At 46.7% G+C, this 20239-nt stretch overlaps 1 protein-coding gene across 3 annotated transcripts in view; it reads left to right on the forward strand.

Moving 5' to 3' along the window:
• Positions 1–20239, forward strand: part of BRWD1 (bromodomain and WD repeat domain containing 1) — a 2304433-nt gene that overhangs the window by 1326768 nt on the left and 957426 nt on the right. For all 3 annotated transcript variants that reach the window (XM_085621250.1, XM_085621251.1, XM_085621252.1), the window contains exons 22-23: positions 326–405; positions 10730–10916. In XM_085621250.1, the coding sequence (XP_085477376.1) occupies positions 326–405; positions 10730–10916 (267 nt within the window). The remainder of the gene's footprint in view (positions 1–325; positions 406–10729; positions 10917–20239) is intronic.

The following is a 20239-nucleotide window of genomic DNA, read 5'->3' on the forward strand; positions in this document are numbered from 1 at the left end:
TGATTAATTCCCGCTGTGATCCTTTCCATCCCCACTACCTCCCAAACTCAATGAAGCCAGTCTAGTTTTGGTGATTTCGTGCTAATTTCTGCACTTTTTTCACCTATCGCAGAGATGTTCTCAATACTTTTTGTTCCGTTACATGCTGAAAAAATGTACATGGAGAAAGCGTACCGGAAGTGCATTTTATAACTCCATAATTCTGATCCGAATTAATTACATCCCTCAAAATTGAGAATGTTTGATGTCAAATTGAATTGGTGGGAGTGTTAAGACCTCAATATGCTTTATTCTGTTCCAATCTGTTTTTTTTTTTTACACCCAGAATGATGAAATAATAGACCAAAGTGGATCTGTGTGTTCCAACGAAGAGGATGAATGGAGAAGCGCTTGTAACAGTTCCAGGTAAGCATACAAGTAACTGTTTTCTTAAATCAAAAGTGTAGGAAAGTAGGATCTTTCTGGCATAGATTCTCACACTTTTTGCTGCTTTCTAGTGTGTTTTGACTGTAGTTCACTGGGATCCTGCTAACCGAGACCCCAGTGACAATGCTCTCTCCTCTAAATTGACTGGTGAGTACTTTGTACACCCCTCAATTGGCATACTGAGGTACCCCTGTAAGTCCCTAGTATATGGTACTGAGTTACCTAGGGCATTGGTACACCCAGGTTCTCTCATGGGCTGCAGCATTTGTTATGCCACCCATTGGAACCCATGCAAGCTGTGATTGCAGTCTGTGTGAAATGATGCTTGGGTCTTTCACCTTGGATATGAGGTTTCCCTTGTATACTAGGCCACTGCACTTTAAACCTATAAGTCCGCCCTAAGGTAGGCCCTTCAGTTCAAGGGCAGGGGGCTTGGGTTTAAGTGTGTAGCTACCCCTGCCCGAGCAGAGGTACCCCTACATATCACGAACTCCATTCTCTGGGCTTTGTAAGTGCGGGACAGCCATTATAAGGTATGTAGTGGACGCTGGCTAGTTGAGATGTCCACCTACATAATGGCTTCCCCGAACCTGGTCATGTTTGGCATCAAACCTGTTCAAATCATGCAACAACACTGATTCCAGTGTTAGTTGCATTATACCATGGCCTGGAAGACTCCTTAGAGGACCTCCCCAATATCTACCTGTGTAGTCTTACAGGATCTGCCTGCCAGTCCACGCTGCTGTCGACCCTAGACGGTGTTTTGCCCCCCTTGCTGATGAGCTTCACTCGAGCAGGGGAAGCTGAACAAAGGATTTACGGCAAATAAGATGTGTGACCACCTCTCCTTTAGAATTGGGTAGGGTGGGGCATTTCCCAGCGCCACCAGACTTCATTGAAGAGTACATTTGGTGCCATCCATGCATTAACCAGTTTTGCCCACTTCAGGAAGCCTTGGCTCCCGCTCTGGTGTGAAATCACAAAAAGGACAGGGGGGTGTCTACCCCCCTGTCCAGCTCCTCCATAGGGAGGTGCCCAGAGCTCCTTCAGGTGGCCCCTTGATTCTGCCACGTTGAATCTTGGCCCCTGGGAGCATCGGACTGGCTAGGACAGCTGAGTAGCATCCTAGACCCCTCTGATTGGTGGGTCACCAGAGAATAGGACCTTCCCCTTTTCAGGGTTACTTAAGGGCTCCCTTGAGAGTGGGTCCTTAGATTTGTCCCAACAAGCATTATCAAGAGCTGATTGCCTGTTGTTTGACGACGGTCCTAAGACTGTTCTATTGGTGGACAGTGGAACTCTGCTGTTCTTCAAACCAGGATCAAAGACAAGACTGCGGGGAGATTCCTGTTACATCTTTGTCCCTGTGTTTCTTCAGTTCTGCGTCACTGTGGCGGTGCATCCTCGGAGTCACCAAGGACTCAGCCTGCATCCCACCCAGAAGGAATCTCCTTTGGAGTGAAGGAGTCACTTCCCTGCATCCACAAGCACCTCTACGTCGATGACCAGTTTGCTGATCCTGTTGTCCCACAGACCTCACCGGCTCTGCAATACAGGTAGTGTTTTGTTGGTTCTCCAGAGGCCTGACCTGTCTTCCCTGCTACTTGGGCGACTGTAATCCCTCTTCAGCCAACGTCACCCACCTCCCTGTGCACTGCGTCTGTTTGTCATTACCAAGGCTTGCTGGCTCTCTTCTTGAAAGATCTTCAAGTCCCAAGAAGCCACAGCCTCCAGCACTTCACAGCTCCAAGAACTACATCCTGCCTGCATCCTCTGCATCGTGGGCCTTCATCTCCTGTTTGCTGTTGAGGCTTCCCTGCGACTCCCAGTTCCTGCTGCCAGAGGATCCTCGAAGGGGCTCCATTGATTTTCTGCTTGCTCTCCTGCGTGCTGACGGCCGGCCCTTACTTACCCTTCCTGGGTTAGTCCTACAGACCTTGCTGGTCTGCAACACTGTATCTTCTCTCGCGAACTGTTTGCATTTGCCAAGACTTGTTGATGGTCCTGCCGGCTGCTGACCTTCTGCACTCGTTAACCGACGTGGGACAGCTTTTGGATGGCTCCTGTCCTTCTGCATCATCGCCTGGGCTCCACAGCTGCCGTTACAACCTCGCCATGCTGCAGCACTAACCTCCAACCAGGGCTGGTATTGTGCTCCGGTGCCTCCTGGTCACCTCTGGGTGGTTTGCACTCTGTCTCCTCTGCTTTCAGGTTCTTCTGGTATGGGTTCTATGTCCTGGTTCCACTGGCTTGGTTCATGAGATTCTGTAGCTGCTGATCTTCCACGATCCTCCATTGGTGTCTACAGGCGGTTCCGACACCACTTCGTCCCTATACATCTGGGCTTCCTGGTGTAAGTATCCTGGTTCCTGGGTATCCACGGGTGGGGTGGCGCTCCAACCTTCCTTGATCCAAGTGGTTCCTTTGGGTAGGGTCCTAGAACTGTAAAATTTCAACCACCACTAACCCTGTGTTATCCTATGGACGTTTGACCCTGTGTAACCACTCTGCACCTGAGCGCCTTGGTGTTCCTGGCTACTCACCTTGGTTGGTTCTGTGTTTCCCCTGGGGCCCTCCAACCTTGGGTACTAGTTCATTTTTGGTACTTACCTCACATTCCACTATTTTAGTATATGGTTTTACCCCCCAGTTGGGCCCTATGTGTTTTTCGATGCTAATTAGCTATTTCTGAAGTATCTATTGTGTGTAACTGATATCTCTGGGCAGGACATATTACAAATTAGTGTCTAGCGTGTGCTCATAAATACAAAGTATTTTTATACTCACCTGGTGTGGTTCTTGTGTGAAAAGCTTACTGACTTACAATAGTGGTAAACTCATTTTCTTTACACCCCTCCGTAGCTGCTCTCCACAGCTACTCCTTGAGAGCTCTGGTCTTCAGGGACCTAAACACTATCACTAAGGGTTACCTGGACACAGTGCGCCACCATAGGTGGACAATACATACTGAGCCAGCCTCCTACAGTAACAATAGGGGCAGAGGCTGAGACTGCCCCCACCCCCCTCTCCACCCCGACCACTCAACACCTGGCGGGGGTAAGACTTCACTTTTTCCATCCAGTCTGGGAATCCATCTCCACAGACCAGTAGGTACTAGCCATTACCCAACATGTTTGTTGTTCTGGAGCACATTACTACGCCACTCAACATCACACTTCACACTCGCAGGTTATCACAGGATCACCTAGCCCTTCTCAAACAAGAAATCCAAGTCCTACTTCTCAGAGGGGCAATAGAACCAGTCCCTCTTAAAAAAGGGCACAAGAGTATACTCCTTATATTTTCTCCTTCCAAAAAAGGACGCGTCCTTAAGACCAATCTTAGATCTGAGGCCCCTCAATTATTACATCCTCCCCGAACATTTTCACATGGTCACGCTGCAGGATGTAATTCCCCTTCTACAACAGGGTGACTTTATGGCCACACTGAACCTAAAGGACGCTTACTTTCACATATCCATACACCCTGCTTATCTCAAATACCTCTGGTTTGTCATAGAAGGAAAACATTACCAATTGAAAGTTCTTCTGTTTGGGGTCAATACCGGCTCCTCGCTTCTTCACAAAGTGCTTGGCAGTAGTGGCAGCACACTTAAGCCGTCAAAACGTCAATGTATTCCTAGACGACTGGCTCATCAAAGCTAGCACTGATCACCAATTTCAACAACCCATCCAGTTAACAGTAGACTTAAGCCACAGCTTTGGGTTTACCATCAATGTCCCCAGATCTCACCTTCAACCTCTTAAGATTCTACCAGACTTTGGGGCAACACTAAACACACAGTTGGGGTTAGCATATCCTAGTCCAGCTTGAATACAACATTTTCAAACAACTCTATCGCACTTCCAGCCAACCAAAACTCTCAGTTTGGACTGTCATTCGTCTACTGGGAATGATTGGGTCTTGCATTGCCATAGTTCCACATGTAAGACTACACATGGGCCCACTGCAGCAGTGTCTATCTCGCCAGTGGTCTCAAACACAGGGTCATCCATAGGATCTAGTGTTGATAGACTGCCGCACTCACTTTTCTCTGTAATAGTGCAATATCAACAATCTATGGAAGGAGCAGCCTTTCTTGGACCTATTGCCTCAGATCAGTCTAACCACAGACGCATCAGAAACAGGCTTGGGAGCGCATCTCCAACGCCTAACAATACCAAGTATGCGGGACGCCAGGCAACAATCCCTTCACATCAGTCAATTGGAACTACAGACAGTCTTCCTAGCACTGAAAGCTTTCCTTCCTCATCTCTCACACAAGGTTGTCCTAGTCCGGACAGACAATATGACAGCTATGTACTATCTACAGAAACAGCGGGAACACGGTCATCTGAACTGTCACTCCTCACTCAGACCATATGGAATTGGGCTCTTTACCATCACATTAATTTCTTATCTGACTATCTGCCAGGAACAGACAACATTCTTGCGGACGTGCTCAGCAGGACCCACCAGCAAACCCACAAATGTGAACTCAATCCACAAATTCTCCTTCCATACTTTCAAAAGTGGGGGTTTCCTCAAAGCTGCTTATTCGCCACAGCCAAAAACACAAAATGCAGAAACTTTGCCTCCAGGTTGCCACACCCACTATCCAAGGGCAACACACTATGGATGAGTTGGTCAGGGATATTTGCCTACGCTTTTCCACCTCTCCCTCTCATTCCATTTCTGGCTCAGAAACTCAGGCAAACATTACAAATGATCCTTTTAGCTCCCACCCTGGTTCACAACCTTACTAGATCTCTCACTAGGTTCACACAAGAATCTCCCTAAAAGGCCAGACCTTCTCACTCAGGACAACGGACAAATCCGACTTCAAGACCCCAAGATGTTCAACCTAGCGATCTGGCACCAGAGCTCCTAGAATTTGGTTACCTAAACTTACCTACAGAATGTATGGATATTCTTAAACAAGCATGCAGACTCACAACTAGAGCTTATTATGCTGCAAAATGAAAACATTGTGTTTAATATTGCCTTCCTAAACAAATCCCCTCAAAGCTACAGTACAGGATATATTCATTTGCAAAAATCCAATTTAGCATATACTTCCATTTGATTGCATCGTGCTGCCATAGTTGCCTATCTACAAAATATACAGCAGCTATCTCTCTTCAGGATTCCAATCATTGAAGCATTCATGGAAGGACTTTAATGAGTTATTCCACCTCATGTTTCTCCACCCCCCTCTTGGAACTTACATATTGTACTTACAAGGCTCATGGGTCCTCCTTTTGAGCCTTAGCATTCATGCTGTCTTCAATTTCTATCAAGGAGAGTGACGTTTTTAGTTGCAATTACCTCCATCTGGCGTGTTAGTGAGCTCCTTTCTTTCAAATACATAAAGACAAACTGGTTATTTGTACCAATCCTAAATTGATACCTAAAGTAGTCTCCCAGTTTCACCTGAATCGATCGAGCTTCCTGTTTTTTTCCCTACCCCTTATTCTGTTGCAGAAAGAGCTCACCATAATTTGAATGTAAAATGAGTACTCATGTTTTACATGGATAGAACTAAAACTTTCAGAAAAACATAACTATTTGTAGCTTCTTTCCACCTCATCAAGGCAACCCTATATCTAAATCATGTATAGGTAGGTGGATAGTTAAATACATTCAAACTTGTTACATTAAAGCCAAAAGACATTTTCTTGTATCTCCTGGAGCACATTCCACTCTGGGGTAAAAAGGAGCAACTATGGCCATTTTAGGTAATATTCCAATAGCTGATATTTATAGAGCAGCTACATGGTCTACACCACACACCTTTACTAAACACTGCTATGTGGACGTGTTAGTACTCCAACAAGCCAATGTAGTTCACGCAGTGCTACATACTCTTTTGTAAACTACTGCAACTCCCACACGGTAGCCACCACTTCTGAGGAGGGACTGCTTTACTGTCTATCCAAAGCATGTTTATCTACAGCCACAACTGCCATCTAACTGATTGTTACCATGTAAGCATTTGTTTTTGGCATGTAGCTCTGTAGATTTACATGCACCCTCCCTCTTCCCCTGACGCTTGTGGCCATTGCAGTTAGGTTTTCATGCATCTAGATCATATATTCACATATTAGCATGGACATCTCAATTTTACACGCATTCATTACACTCCTATCTCCCCCTCCTGCGGGAAAACAATCTAACAAAGGAGTTGATGCCCATGCACATTATCACGGAGAGTAAGAGTCATTCTACCCAGTGACTCAAAACAATTCTTCGAAGAAAAGCAACTTGTACAACTCCAAACCCAACACTAGATGGCAGGAGTATGCAGAGCATGTGACTCTACGGCACTACATGCCACAAACCGATGCTTACAGGGTAAGTAACATAATCCTTCTAGTAGCCATAATAAAAGCTAGGAGGGTCACGAAATTACACCCTTCATACACTACCCTCTACCTGGACAAATTAGTTCTCCGTGTAGGAGAGTAGGGTCTGCTTTCTATGTTCACCCCCACTTTTTGCTTTTGCTTTACTGGTTTACGACTTAGATGTGGCTGTGGGCCTGCTAATCAGACCCACAACCCTGCTGTTCTCTCTCTAAATTACTACTATGTACTTTAGGTGCATAACCCATTTGGATAGGATCACCTTATTGGCCCCTGTACAGTGTACCCTAGGTACCCAGGGCATAGGTGTACCCTAGGCCTACCAGGGGCTGCAGCATGTATTGTGCCACCCCTGGCCTGGCCTTCCATTTTGACACAACTGGCTGATCACTCAGCTGGGGCAAGGTCGTGTAATCACCCCTTGCTTAGGTGTAGTATTCCTATACCTAACTTACATATAGACACATGTGTCCCTATCAGTCACTCCTATGGCAGGCCTTGACAATCCTGGAGGCAGAGTGCTTGGTAACATGTGAGATGGTGCTCTAGCATGAGCTGAGCCTGTCTGCAGCTTTCGGAACCATGTCCTTATAGCTGTTCTATGATATAGCCTACCATATACTCTTAAAGTACCTTATAATCTTAGACGGTTATGGTAACTATGGTTTGGCTTTATCAAAACATGTCGTGTAAGGTGTCTAACACTCGGGAATAATACCCCCATGCCATTTCTGGACATGAGAATATTATTCCCCCCTTCTAGAGGGAAAGACATGTTAAAATCATACTTCAACTGTTAGCCTCTGACCAAAGCCTCAGCATCACAAAATGGATGCTGCTGCCACGACACAAGTCTGACCTCCTGCAGCTGGGAGTGATCCCAGCCAGGGAGGCCTGGACAATAGGTTTCCTGCTTGGGGAGGTGCTAGCACCTCCCCTGACAGCCTTTAGTGTATTGGGGCAGGGTGGGCTGAAAGGAATGAGACATGCCTGGGGCACACAAGGTGTTCCTTGCATAGTCCAGTTCAAACCGGCGCTGGGGCACTCCAGCCCCAGCTCTGGCGCGAAACTGGACAAAGGGAAGTGGGTGTAACCACCCCCTCCCAGGTCCCACCCATAAGGCGTGACCTAGCAGGTATCCCAGCCCCCCAGATTAGTATAAGAGTGGGAGTTGGGCCTCAAGACTTTAGATTATCCTGAACCTGCAAAACTGAACAGAAACTCTGGACCTTCGACATTCGACGAAAGAAGAAGACTGAAGAATCTCCCTTGTAGCCAAGGAGTGGCTACCCTGTGCAAACAGGCACCATCAAGTGACTACCCTTTGCTTTGTGAAACGTTCGACGAGGAACCGACTGCAGAGCCCGACCAGAGCCTTGATTTCCAGACTTCTCCGACCCTCATCCACATCTGCAGCAGAGCTGAGATCCGTGGAGGCGACGAGCGACGTGGGACCGGCTACCTGGGAAAAGTGGCTAGTAACTTACAGCGCAGCTTCTGAGGTACCCTCGAAGTTGTGCACCGGGGATTGAGAAGCCCCAACCCCCATCTGCACCGAAGACCAGCCCCCCACACTCCACGAGTCCTGCGTGGGGCCCTTCAGCATTTTCCTGCTTGCCGCGTCTGTCCGGTTGCTTGCCCGCTGGCTAGTGGCCTTTGTGACGACGCTCCCTGAAATCTTCTGCGCTGGTTTGGCTCCTCCAGACTGGCTCCCGCTTCTCTGCAAAGAAGAAGCACCCCAGACCTTCCTGGTCTGCACCAGAAGCAAGTCCTTTGTTCTTCGTGGGTTCCGCTTGCCAAGGCTTGGTGAGTCCTAGTCCAACTTCGACGCCGCCGACAGCAAGAGCCTTCGTGGGACAGCTCGCCTCCTGGTCCTGGTCGTCCTCGACGCTTCCTGGTCCTCCTGGCTGCAGCGACAAGCTTCACCTTCACCTGCAACTCTTCACGACATCGCCTGGTTCCTTCCTGGTTCCACGTGGTCACTGGCTAGTGACCTTGACTCTGTCCCCTCTGCTTGCAGGTTTCTTCTCTTCTTGATCCCAGGCTTGGGATCCACCGGACACTCTCTCCTGACTGCCTGTCAGCATCTTTCTTCAGGCATCCATAGGAGTCGACGACGAAAACGACGCATCTTCACCCCTATGCACCCGCAGCCTGTGGGCTAGGTAACTTGGGTACTCCGGTGCTCATCAGGATAGTGACTATCCTAGTGTCTAGTTTTCAAGTCTCAACTTCCTAGCTACTCCGGAAGTGTCCTAAATCTATCTATTTCTAAACTGTAACATTGCTATTGACTTTTACGCATTACGCGTGAGTGTTTCCACTCTGCACACGAATCCCGTGGGCCTCCCACTTCCTAACTAACGCTAGTGTAGTGTAGCCCCAGCGATTCCCTAGGCCTAGGCCTATTCTATTTCCGTGACAGTGGTTCTTATACCACTTATTTAGTATATGGTTTGCGTGGCCCCTAGGGCCTAACTGTATTACTTACCTGTGTGACTTACTGTATGCATTAATAAGACTGTGTTGTACTTACCTCTAAACTCATAAAGAGTGCTGAGGGTTGGCTTAGAATAAATACACTTTATTTTATATATATATCTGTTGTGGTGTCCTTTCATTTGGTATTCAAGGGATTATATATGGTATCACAGCTGGCTTCACATGCCATTCAGAGTTTAGCCTAAGACTGCTCTTGTCCATGCTACCACTAGGATAGCTGGTCTATAAGGTTGACTTTACAACCAATCACCATAAGGGTATTTGGACTGATATAAGGTGTACACTATAACTAGTGACATCATACATCAGGCCAACTTCTCACACTCAGGACACGTTTCTTCCAAAGGTTGTGACTCCCTTCCATGTTGGCTAAAACATCACCCTGCCTACCTTCTTTGCTCAGCCTCATCCTTCTAAAAAGAGGAGAGACGAATCCGCCTGGATCCAAAAAGAGCGTTGTTCTGCCTAAACCGTACAAAAGACTGCTGGGTGGATGATCAACTCTTCGTGATGTACATAGTAGACGAGAAGAAGGCTGTACAGAAACAGACCATCTCTAGAAGGATAGTGATCGTACTCTGCATTGAGATTTGCTCTGTATTGGCCAAGAAGCAACCCCCTCAGGGTTTGTATTCTCATTCCACCAGAGCCAAGGCTGTGACCCATGTGTTACCTCGCTGAGTTCCTGTCCTGAATATCTGTCGGGCAGCACCGTGAACATCCTTGCACGCATTTACCAAACGCTACTGCCTTGACAGTCAGGTCCGTCGTGATGGACACTTTGCCCATTCGGTCCTACAAGACTTTTTGATTTAGAATTGGCTTTGCAGACTCACCTCTGAGAAAGGCTTTGCTTGGGTATCCAATCGTAGGTAAGGAATCTGTGGCTAGGAGTTTCTATCAATTGAACAAGTTACTTACATTTGGTAACACCATATCTAGTAGAGACTCTGTCAAGCTGCAGATTCCTTACCACCCTTCCATCCTCCCTGCTCTGCGAGCCAATTGTAGTATCAGGGAAACCCTTCTCAGGGCCTTGGTTGTTCCACAACAGTGGTCAGTTCTCATCGTGGCTGTGCACTCATGGCGTGGTAAGTTGCAAAATTAACAGATGTCAGCACGACGGGTGGCGCCTTTATAGGTATTGTGCATGTCACTTTCGACATGGCCGACTCTGATCCAAACGGCATCACCTACTGGCACGCAGGAGTACTGCTAAAAAATCTTTTGCATCCGGTCTGCGGCTATAGAATCTCTACTAAATAAGGAATTACCAAAGGTAGGTTACTTGTTCGTATAGTCCATAACAGGCTGTGAACTTTTAAGCAAGATCTATAGAGCACATCTTCCTTTATCTCCTTGTATAGTAAAGGTTTTTTTCTACTAATTATTGTTTGGATGAAAAATATTAGGGAAATCTGTTTTGTTATATGCAGTGACACATCCAGTGAATATTCAGATTGGACTGCTGATGCAGGGATTAATCTTCATCCCCCAACTCGGGCTTCAGCTCGACGGGCAATACTTCGACTGTTAAGCAGCTCAGATGAAGAAACATCAATGGAACAAGAGCTATCTCCTCTGAAAAAAAATGATAATCCTAATAAAAGAGAAATGAACGAGGTACGTGACTATTTTTATCCTAAAGTGTTTCTTGTTAATTATTAAAATAATTTTACTATTGATGTATAACTAAATATAATCTATTACTTTATATTTGCTTCATATCAATTTATTTTTCAATCTCAGTGTGGTCTTTTCTCATGCATCTATTTCCTTCATTTTATTTAGTTTTTTTTTTTTTAAGCAATGTACATTGGAGAGGTATTTTTGTGCAAATAATACATTTTCAACAATCTCATCAACATCCTTTGATCCAGAAATGTTCTTTTTAAACCCTAAAAAAGGACAGACCGCTGGAGATTCTGACTTTGTTGCCCTTTGTGTAACTGTATTGGAGAACATTTAACGCGTTAGTACAGCATGGGTTTAGTAACAACAGTTTCTCTTCCAGGGGATTCTCATCAATAGTCATAAGCACTCAATAATCCCCGCCCATGCGCGGGACCTCGGACCATATACAAAAATACATATATATGTGTATGTTTAGAACCACAAGTACATAGTACTTCCAAAAACATACATATATACTTGTCTTCACATATAAATATGCAGCCTATAATATGTTCAATAGACTGAAAAGCCAAAATTACTTGGATTTCTACTGTAAGAAAATAATATCACATGTAAATAATGTAACATAGAACATATACTGCAGTCGTGTTCAACAACCCTTTATTTTCATAAAGAAAAACAGGTAATTGCAGGCAATTTGTTCTTAGGCTGCATAGATGAATAATCATCACCGTATAACAAAAAACTGGCACCTTGCCTTCAAGGCTTCAGAGAACCTGTACACCGTGCCTTTAAGACCTCCAGGAGCCCCTGCTCCCATCATGCACCACAGGTGACAGTTAGGTCAGTTCTTTTTTCCAGCTCCATCTGTGGGGATCCAGGAGCTTGAGCTCAGTCTTTTATTTATTTTTCTCAGTCAGAAATGGATTTTCTACTACTTCATTCGACATTTTTCTTGGCTGATATTATTTTCTAACTACTTTCTGACATTTTTACTATCTTTTTATGTCAGAAGTGCCAGCTTTGTTTAACAAATGGCATTCCTGTGGGAAGAAAATGGCGAAATCCGACCCTCACTCTGTGTGTATTGTGTGTTTGCCATCCTCACACAATCTACAGAAGTGTTACTACTGTCAAAAATCTTCTAAAAGAACTCTGTGTGACAAAGAAAAGATCAGACTTCATGCGTCGATGGAGAGGAGAAAAAACAAAAGTAGCCTTGAGTCTCATTCCAAGAAGCCATCTTCTCATGGACAACATAAGAAGGGTCGATCTGCTTCACCTGCTTCCAGAAGAAAGCAGATTCCAGAGTGCTCGCCGTCCGCGTCGAAATCTGTGTCAGAAAAGCAAGTAAACCATTCTACGACGTCGAGGACAGATCGCCGTCGAAGGGGCAAGAACCATCATCGACAAAAAGTAAGTCGAGGCATACTTCGGGCTCGAAGTATGAGAGTGAAGACATGTCTAAGTCGACGTCGAAACATCCGTCGACGACTAGATACCGATCGACGTCAAGATCTCCGCCTTCTTCTCGAAGATCAGCGTTGAGAAATCCCTCTCCGACCCACAGATGGTCGACGTCAAGGGCACGATCGGCCACAAGGAAATCGGCATCGAAGATACCATACACCCACCGACGTTCGACGTCGAGAAGACGTTCACGATCACCGTTGAGGAGACCGACGTCGAGAGCATCATTGCAGAGACATGAAGCTTCCAGTATGTCTCCACAGCGGTCGACGCCGGTGGTGGCGTTATCTGGGTCGATGTCGAGGCAACATTCGACGTCGAGGGAGAGGATTGTTTCTACTTCTAAAGAGGCACCAGAAAAACCAAGGTCAACATAGAGAGAAGTGTCATCTTCTCCTGGAATCAACATTATAAAAGTCACACCGCAGGGATCTCCTGCTCCAAGAGAAAAGTCTCCTACTAACTTATCGCCACAATGGCTGGAGAGTATTCAACACTGTAAGTGCCACCTAGAGTTACGGGAGCGGAATTCTCCAAATCTCTAACGCCACCCAGAGCCTCTGGGGGATTCCTTCGACACAGGTCCCCAAGAAGGTCTCGATCCCCTGTGAGAAGGCATTCAAGATCAAGAGGGCGTTCAAGATCTCGCTGCTCTCCTACTCCTAAGAGAAGACGTAGATCTCCAACAACAACTACGTCAACAAGATCTTCTATTCGAGATTATTCTCCTACTCTGTCCACTACACCCCCATCTTGGGTGTCCCCGATAGACGATCTTGGAACTTTTAATGAAGTCCTTTATAGGGGTGCCAAAAAGCTCAATATCATTATGTATACTCCACCAGTTTCCACATCAGTGATCTTTGAAACTTTACATCACAGGTCTTCTGCAAAGCCTCTGCTTCCTTTGGTTCCAGGTCTGCTAGAACCTGCAATGCAGACCTTCCTTACCCTGGCCACAGTGGGTTCAGTTCTCACCAGGATTTCCAAGAAATATAAGGCCCCAGAGCAGGACCCATTTTTTCTTCCTGCAGTCCCACCTCCAGACTCAGTGATAGTGGCTGCAGCCAGGAAGGCACATTCGGCTACATCTTCTTCTGCCCCACCAGAGAAGGATAGCAAGAATATGGATTCTCTGGGTAAACGAATGTGCAATACTTCGGCTTCAATTATGAAGGTGGCTAGTGCTTCCGTCCTGCTGCGTCGGTACGATAGGTCTCTCTGGGATTCCTTGGCGAGATTCTCAGACAAACTCCTGAAGGAAGATCAACAGGACTTCCTAGAAATATTACAAAAAGGCTGACTGGTAGCTAATCAGGTTATAAGTACAGCCGCAGATGCATCTGGCTTGGCGGCCCATGGATACTCTCATGGCATCTGCTCAAGAAGATCGGCATGGCTTTGTCTTACGGGGCTAAAACCTGATGCACAAAAAAGGATCACAAACCTCCCATTCAATGGATCCTTTGTTCGATGCCCATGCGGACGATGAAATGTCCAAGATGAAGAACTACTTGGCCACTCTGAAAGCTGTTGGCTTAGAAAAGAGGAAAGAGTTTAGGCGTAGATTCTCCAGTATTGAATCTTTCATAGATTCACATGCTTGTATCTTCCCCGTCATCATGGTGGGAGTCTCACGGTAACAGAATGACCACAGCAGTATAAGAAAAACTGCATAGCAAAATCCCATAGGGAATCATCTTATTTGGTAACCAAATCTCATCATTATGTGGTCCAAGACTCAGCCAATCGGCTGCTAGCCCTGCCCTCACACTCCCCAGCAGAGCTGTAGGAGAGTAGGGTCTGCTTTCTATGTTCACCCCCACTTTTTGCTTTTGCTTTACTGGTTTTCGACTTAGATGTGGCTGTGGGCCTGCTAATCAGACCCACAGCCCTGCTGTTCTCTCTCTAAATTAATACTATGTACTTTAGGTGCATAACCCATTTGGATAGGATCACCTTATTGGCCCCTGTACAGTGTACCCTAGGTACCCAGGGCATAGGTGTACCCTAGGCCTACCAGGGGCTGCAGCATGTATTATGCCACCCCTGGCCTGGCCTTCCATTTTGACACAACTGGCTGATCACTCAGCTGGGGCAAGGTCGTGTAATCACCCCTTGCTTAGGTGTAGTATTCCTATACCTAACTTACATATAGACACATGTGTACCTATCAGTCACTCCTATGGCAGGCCTTGACAATCCTGGAGGCAGAGTGCTTGGTAACATGTGAGATGGTGCTCTAGCATGAGCTGAGACTGTCTGCAGCTTTCGGAACCATGTCCTTATAGCTGTTCTATGATATAGCCTACCATATACTCTTAAAGTGCCTTATAATCTTAGACGGTTATGGTAACTATGGTTTGGCTTTATCAAAACATGTCGTGTAAGGTGTCTAACACTGTGGAATAATACCCCCATGCCATTTCTGGACATGAGAATATTATTCCCCCTTCTAGAGGGAAAGACATGTTAAAATCATACTTCAACTGTTAGCCTCTGACCAAAGCCTCAGCATCACAAAATGGATGCTGCTGCCACGACACAAGTCTGACCTCCTGCAGCTAGGAGTGATCCCAGCCAGGGAGGCCTGGACAATAGGTTTCCTGCTTGGGGAGGTGCTAGCACCTCCCCAGACAGCCTTTAGTGTATTGGGGCAGGGTGGGCTGAAAGGAATGAGACATGCCTGGGGCACACAAGGTGTTCCTTGCATAGTCCAGTTCAAACCGGCGCTGGGGCACTCCAACCCCAGCTCTGGCACGAAACTGGACAAAGGGAAGTGGGTGTAACCACCCCCTCCCAGGTCCCACCCATAAGGCGTGACCTAGCAGGTATCCCAGCCCCCCAGATTAGTATAAGAGTGGGAGTTGGGCCTCAAGACTTTAGATTATCCTGAACCTGCAAAACTGAACAGAAACTCTGGACCTTCGACATTCGACGAAAGAAGAAGACTGAAGAATCTCCCTTGTAGCCAAGGAGTGGCTACCCTGTGCAAACAGGCACCATCAAGAGACTACCCTTTGCTTTGCCCACGTTCTACGAGGAACCGACTGCAGAGCCTGACCAGAGCCTTGACTTCCAGACTTCTCCGACCCTGATCCACATCTGCAGCAGAGCTGAGATCCGTGGAGGCGACGAGCGACGTGGGACCGGCTACCTGGAAAAAGTGGCTAGTAACTTAAAGCGCAGCTTCTGAGGTACCCTCGAAGTTGTGCACCGGGGATTGAAAAGCCCCAACCCCCATCTGCACCGAAGATCAGCCCCCCACACTCCACGAGTCCTGCGTGGGGCCCTTCTGCATTTTCCTGCTTGCCGCGTCTGTCCGGTTGCTTGCCCGTTGGCTAGTGGCCTTTGTGACGACGCACCCAGAACGCTTCACTGCTGGTTTGGCTCCTCCAGACTGGCTCCCGCTTCCTTGCAAAAGAGAAGCACCCCAGACCTTCCTTGTCTGCACCAGAAGCAAGTCCTTCGTTCTTCGTGGGTTCCGCTTGCCAAGGCTTGGGGAGTCCTAGTTCAACTTCGACACCGCCGACAGCAATAGCCTTCGTGGGACAGCTCGCCTCCTGGTCCTGGTCGTCCTCGACGCTTCCTGGTCCTCCTGGCTGCAGCGACAAGCTTCACCTTCACCTGCAATCTTCACGACATCGCCTGGTTCCTTCCTGGTTCCACGTGGTCACTGGCTAGTGACCTTGACTCTGTCCCTTCTGCTTGCAGGTTTCTTCTCTTCTTGATCCCAGCCTTGGGATCCACCGGACACTCTTCACTGACTGCCTGTCAGCATCTTTCTTCAGGCATCCATAGGAGTCGACGACAAAAACGACGCATCTTCACCCCTATGCACCCGCAGCCTGTGGGCTAGGTAACTTGGGTACTCCGGTGCTCATCAGGATAGTGACTATCCTAGGGTCTAGTTTCCGAGTCTCGACTCTCTAGCTGCTTCAGAAGTGTCCTTAAACTGTTAATTTCTAACTGCTAGTAATTCCATCGACTTTTTATGCATTTGGAAATGGCTTCTAGCTCACAACATTTCGCTTCAAGTGCAACATGTTGCAGGAGTAGACAACACAAGAGCGGATATTCTGAGCAGGTCTTCCTATATCTTTCACGAGTGGGAACTGCATCGGAAGCAACTTTCCAAAGTTTTCAAGGCATGGGGCACGCCAAGGCTAGACTTGTTCGCGGACCGCCACAATTCGAAATGCAAAAACTTTGCAAGCAGGTTTCCGCAGAAAGGATCGTGGGGCAATGCGCTACAGCTGTGCTGGACAGGAATGTTTGCGTATGCATTTCCCCTCTTTCCTCTAATATTGAAAGTCTTAAGGAAAATGAAATCAGAGCCATGCCATCTGATTCTGATTGCACCAGCGTGGCCGAGACAAGCGTGGTTCTCAGAACTTCTCAGACTCTCAATGACACCCAGGATACAGTTCCCATTAGTGCAGGATCTGATAACTATGAACTACGGACAGATACTGCATCCAAATTTGAAATCGCTGAGCTTGTCAGCATGGAACCTCACGAGCACGAGTTCCACCTATTAAAGATCCCTCAGGACTGCAGAGACATTCTATCACGATCCCGGGCAGTCTCCACAAACAAAACATATGCGGCTAAATGGAAAAGGTTCTGTCAGTGGTGTGCATCTAATGATTTGCATCCATTTCGAGTCTCGTCTGCTCAGATTCTTCCATATCTATTGACATTGGCAAAATCTGGACTCTCTCATATGTCCATATAAGTACACCTAGCCGCTATTTCAAGGTACACAAGAGTTCCTGACCGACCATCTCTTTGGTCCCAAAGAGTTATTAAGGAATTCCTCAGGGGGCTCTTCAGAATGTTCCCTCCTGTTCAAAGACCAGTAGTTCCTTGGCAGCTTAATACAGTTCTTGCACAGCTAATGAAACTGCCCTTTGAGCCAATCCATAAGGCGGAATTACAATTTGTCTCATGGAAGACAGCGTTATTGTTAGCGCTCACATCGGCAAGAAGGGTCAGCGAGATCCAAGCTTTCTCAATTGCAGAACCATTCCTCCAATTCAGGCAGGACAGAGTGATTCTGAGGACGAATCCCAAATTTATTCCTAAAGTCCCCTCCAGCTTTCATCTGAATGAACCAGTAGTTTTGCCTACATTTTTTAAAGACCCGTCAACAGCGGCAGAAAGAGCGTTGCACTCTTTAGACATCAAACGATGTCTCAAATTTTACATCGATAAGACCCAATCATTCAGAAAGACAAATCAACTTTTCGTAGCCTTTGCTGGCCCCAGTTAAGGGGTGGCACTTTCTAGATCTAGTATCTCGAGGTGGATATCGTCAGCAATATCCTTGTGTCATGTCAAAGCTGGTAAACCTTTGCAAACCAAAGTACGTGCGCACTCCACAAGGAAGATGGCAACTTCTACGGCTCTATTTGCAGCTGTGTCATTGCCAGACATTTGTAGAGATGCGACATGGAAGAATGCGCACACCTTTACTAGATATTATTGTCTGGACGCAGCATGGAGAAAGGATGCAGCAGTGGGACAAGCAGTTCTACGGCACCCATTTCATTAAGGTATTTATCATGAATTATGACGATGTATGTATGTACAAATATATGTATATTGACACACGTTTCAAATACTGCAATGTATGTTAACATTCTATACAAAAGAGCAGAGCCCGCGGTTATTGGGGGTTCTAGCCTGGAAATGCAGTTTGGGATAAGTACTGCTTGCTAGTCTGATACAAGCATGTGAATCTATGAAAGATTCAATACCGGAGAAAAAACTTATTACTTACCTGTACACTATGATTCTCCAGTATTCTCTTTCATAGATTCACATGCGGCCCGCCCACCTCCCCATTTCTCAGACAGAACCTCCTTGTCTCTAGCAGTGTTTTAGTCTCGCACTCGGGGCTGGAAATCTGAGGCAGGAAGGCTCTGCTGGGGAGTGTGAGGGCAGGGCTAGCAGCCGATTGGCTGAGTCTTGGACCACATAATGATGAGATTTGGTTACCAAATAAGATTATTCCCTATGGGATTTTGCTATGCAGTTTTTCTTATACTGATGTGGCCATTCTGTTACCGTGAGACTCCCACCATGACGACGGGGAAGATACAAGCATGTGAATCTATGAAAGATAATACTTGAGAACCATAGTGTACAGGTAAGTAACTAGTTTTTTTCGTCTCTATGATTGACGCTCCTCTCAACAGAGGGTTCAAACCCCTCATTGGAACACGCAAAATCAGGGTCAAGGTCAATCCAGGCCAATTACCAACAAAGAAGACCAGGACGAGGGAGAGGATCTACGAAAAAACAACCTAACGTTCCTAAACCATCAGCAAAATAATGAGGGATGGCTTCCTCCATGCCCGTTGGCACTCTCCGGTGAGAGGAAGTGTTATGTTACACCTGGAGGAGTGGGAGAAGTTAACAAAGGACAAGTGGGTTTTGAATATTGTGCACAATGGCTATCATCTCAGGTTCAAATCCCCACCACCATCAGTTCCTCCACAGCAAAAGCCACTTCAAAGACACCACTTGTTACAAGCAGAAGTAAACGTGCTCCTACAAAAGCATGCCATAGAAAGGGTCCCTATTCCACAACGAAAACAAGGGATTTATTCTCGCTATTTTTTGATTCAGAAAAGAGGTCCTACCAGAGAATACAGACCAATACTCGACTTAAGACTGAAATTTCGAATGTTGGCTTTACATCAAGTATTCCCTCAGCTTCATCATGGAGATTGGATGTGTGCAATAGTCTTACAGGACGCATACTTTCATATTCCAGTGTCCATAAAACATCGCAAATATCTACGATTCCAAGTGTCTGTCCATCATTTTCAGTTCAAAGTTCTCCCTTTCGGGCTCAAATCAGCCCCCCGAACGTTTTCCAAGTGCATGGCAGTGGTGGCAGCTTTTCTTCGCAAGCAGAGTATATTCATATACCCCTATCTGGACAGCTGGCTTCTGAAGAACTCGTCACCTCTTCTGCTTCAGAGTCATCTCTTGTACTGTCTGCAGTTGCTAAACAGGTTGGGCCTTCATGTAAACTACAAGAAATCGATCTTCAACCTGTCTCTATCCACTCTCTGGGTGCCTTACTGGATACCGCAGGAGCAAGCGTGTGTCCTTCGGAGGAGAGGTTGTCCTCAATTCAGGAGAAATGCAACCACCTTCTCACACAGTATCACACAGTCAGGCAGGTGTCATCACTGCTGGGATCGATGGCATCATGCATCTTCATCGTACCAAATGGCAGGCTGAACATGCGTCTGTTGCAGCAATCTCTGGAAGACCAATGGATGCAAGTGTCAGGGCGCTGGGAGGATCAGCTGCTTCTCTCCCAATCTGCCAAAGATTCCATCAAATGGTGGATGAAGAGATCCAATCTCATAAAAGGAGTTCCCTTTCACCTGGCCCTCCTGCACAAACAATAGTCACGGATGTTTCACTCCAGGGATGGGATGCTCACATGGGGATTCTTCAAGTGCAAGGCCTGTGGTCGGAGACGGAACAAACTTACCATATCAATCTCTTGGAGTTGAGAGCAGTGCACTTAGCTCTCAAATCATTATACCTGTCACTTTAATCTCAGTACCTTCTGATTCAAACAGACAACTGGACCACCATGCATTACTTAAACAAATAGAGAGGTACCCGATCGAGGCCACTTTCTCTAGAGTCCCAAATCATCTGGAAGTGGCTTCTTGCAAGAGACTTGAATATTCTGGCAATGCATCCTCCGGGGACTCTCAACGTCCAAGCGGATGCCCTGAGCAGAGAATACGTCCAAGCGCACGACTGGTCTCTCAACGACGAAGTCATTCAAAACATCTTCCGAGAAT

This window comes from Triturus cristatus, chromosome 8 (genome assembly GCF_964204655.1).
Source record: "Triturus cristatus chromosome 8, aTriCri1.1, whole genome shotgun sequence".
NCBI lineage: Eukaryota > Metazoa > Chordata > Amphibia > Caudata > Salamandridae > Triturus > Triturus cristatus.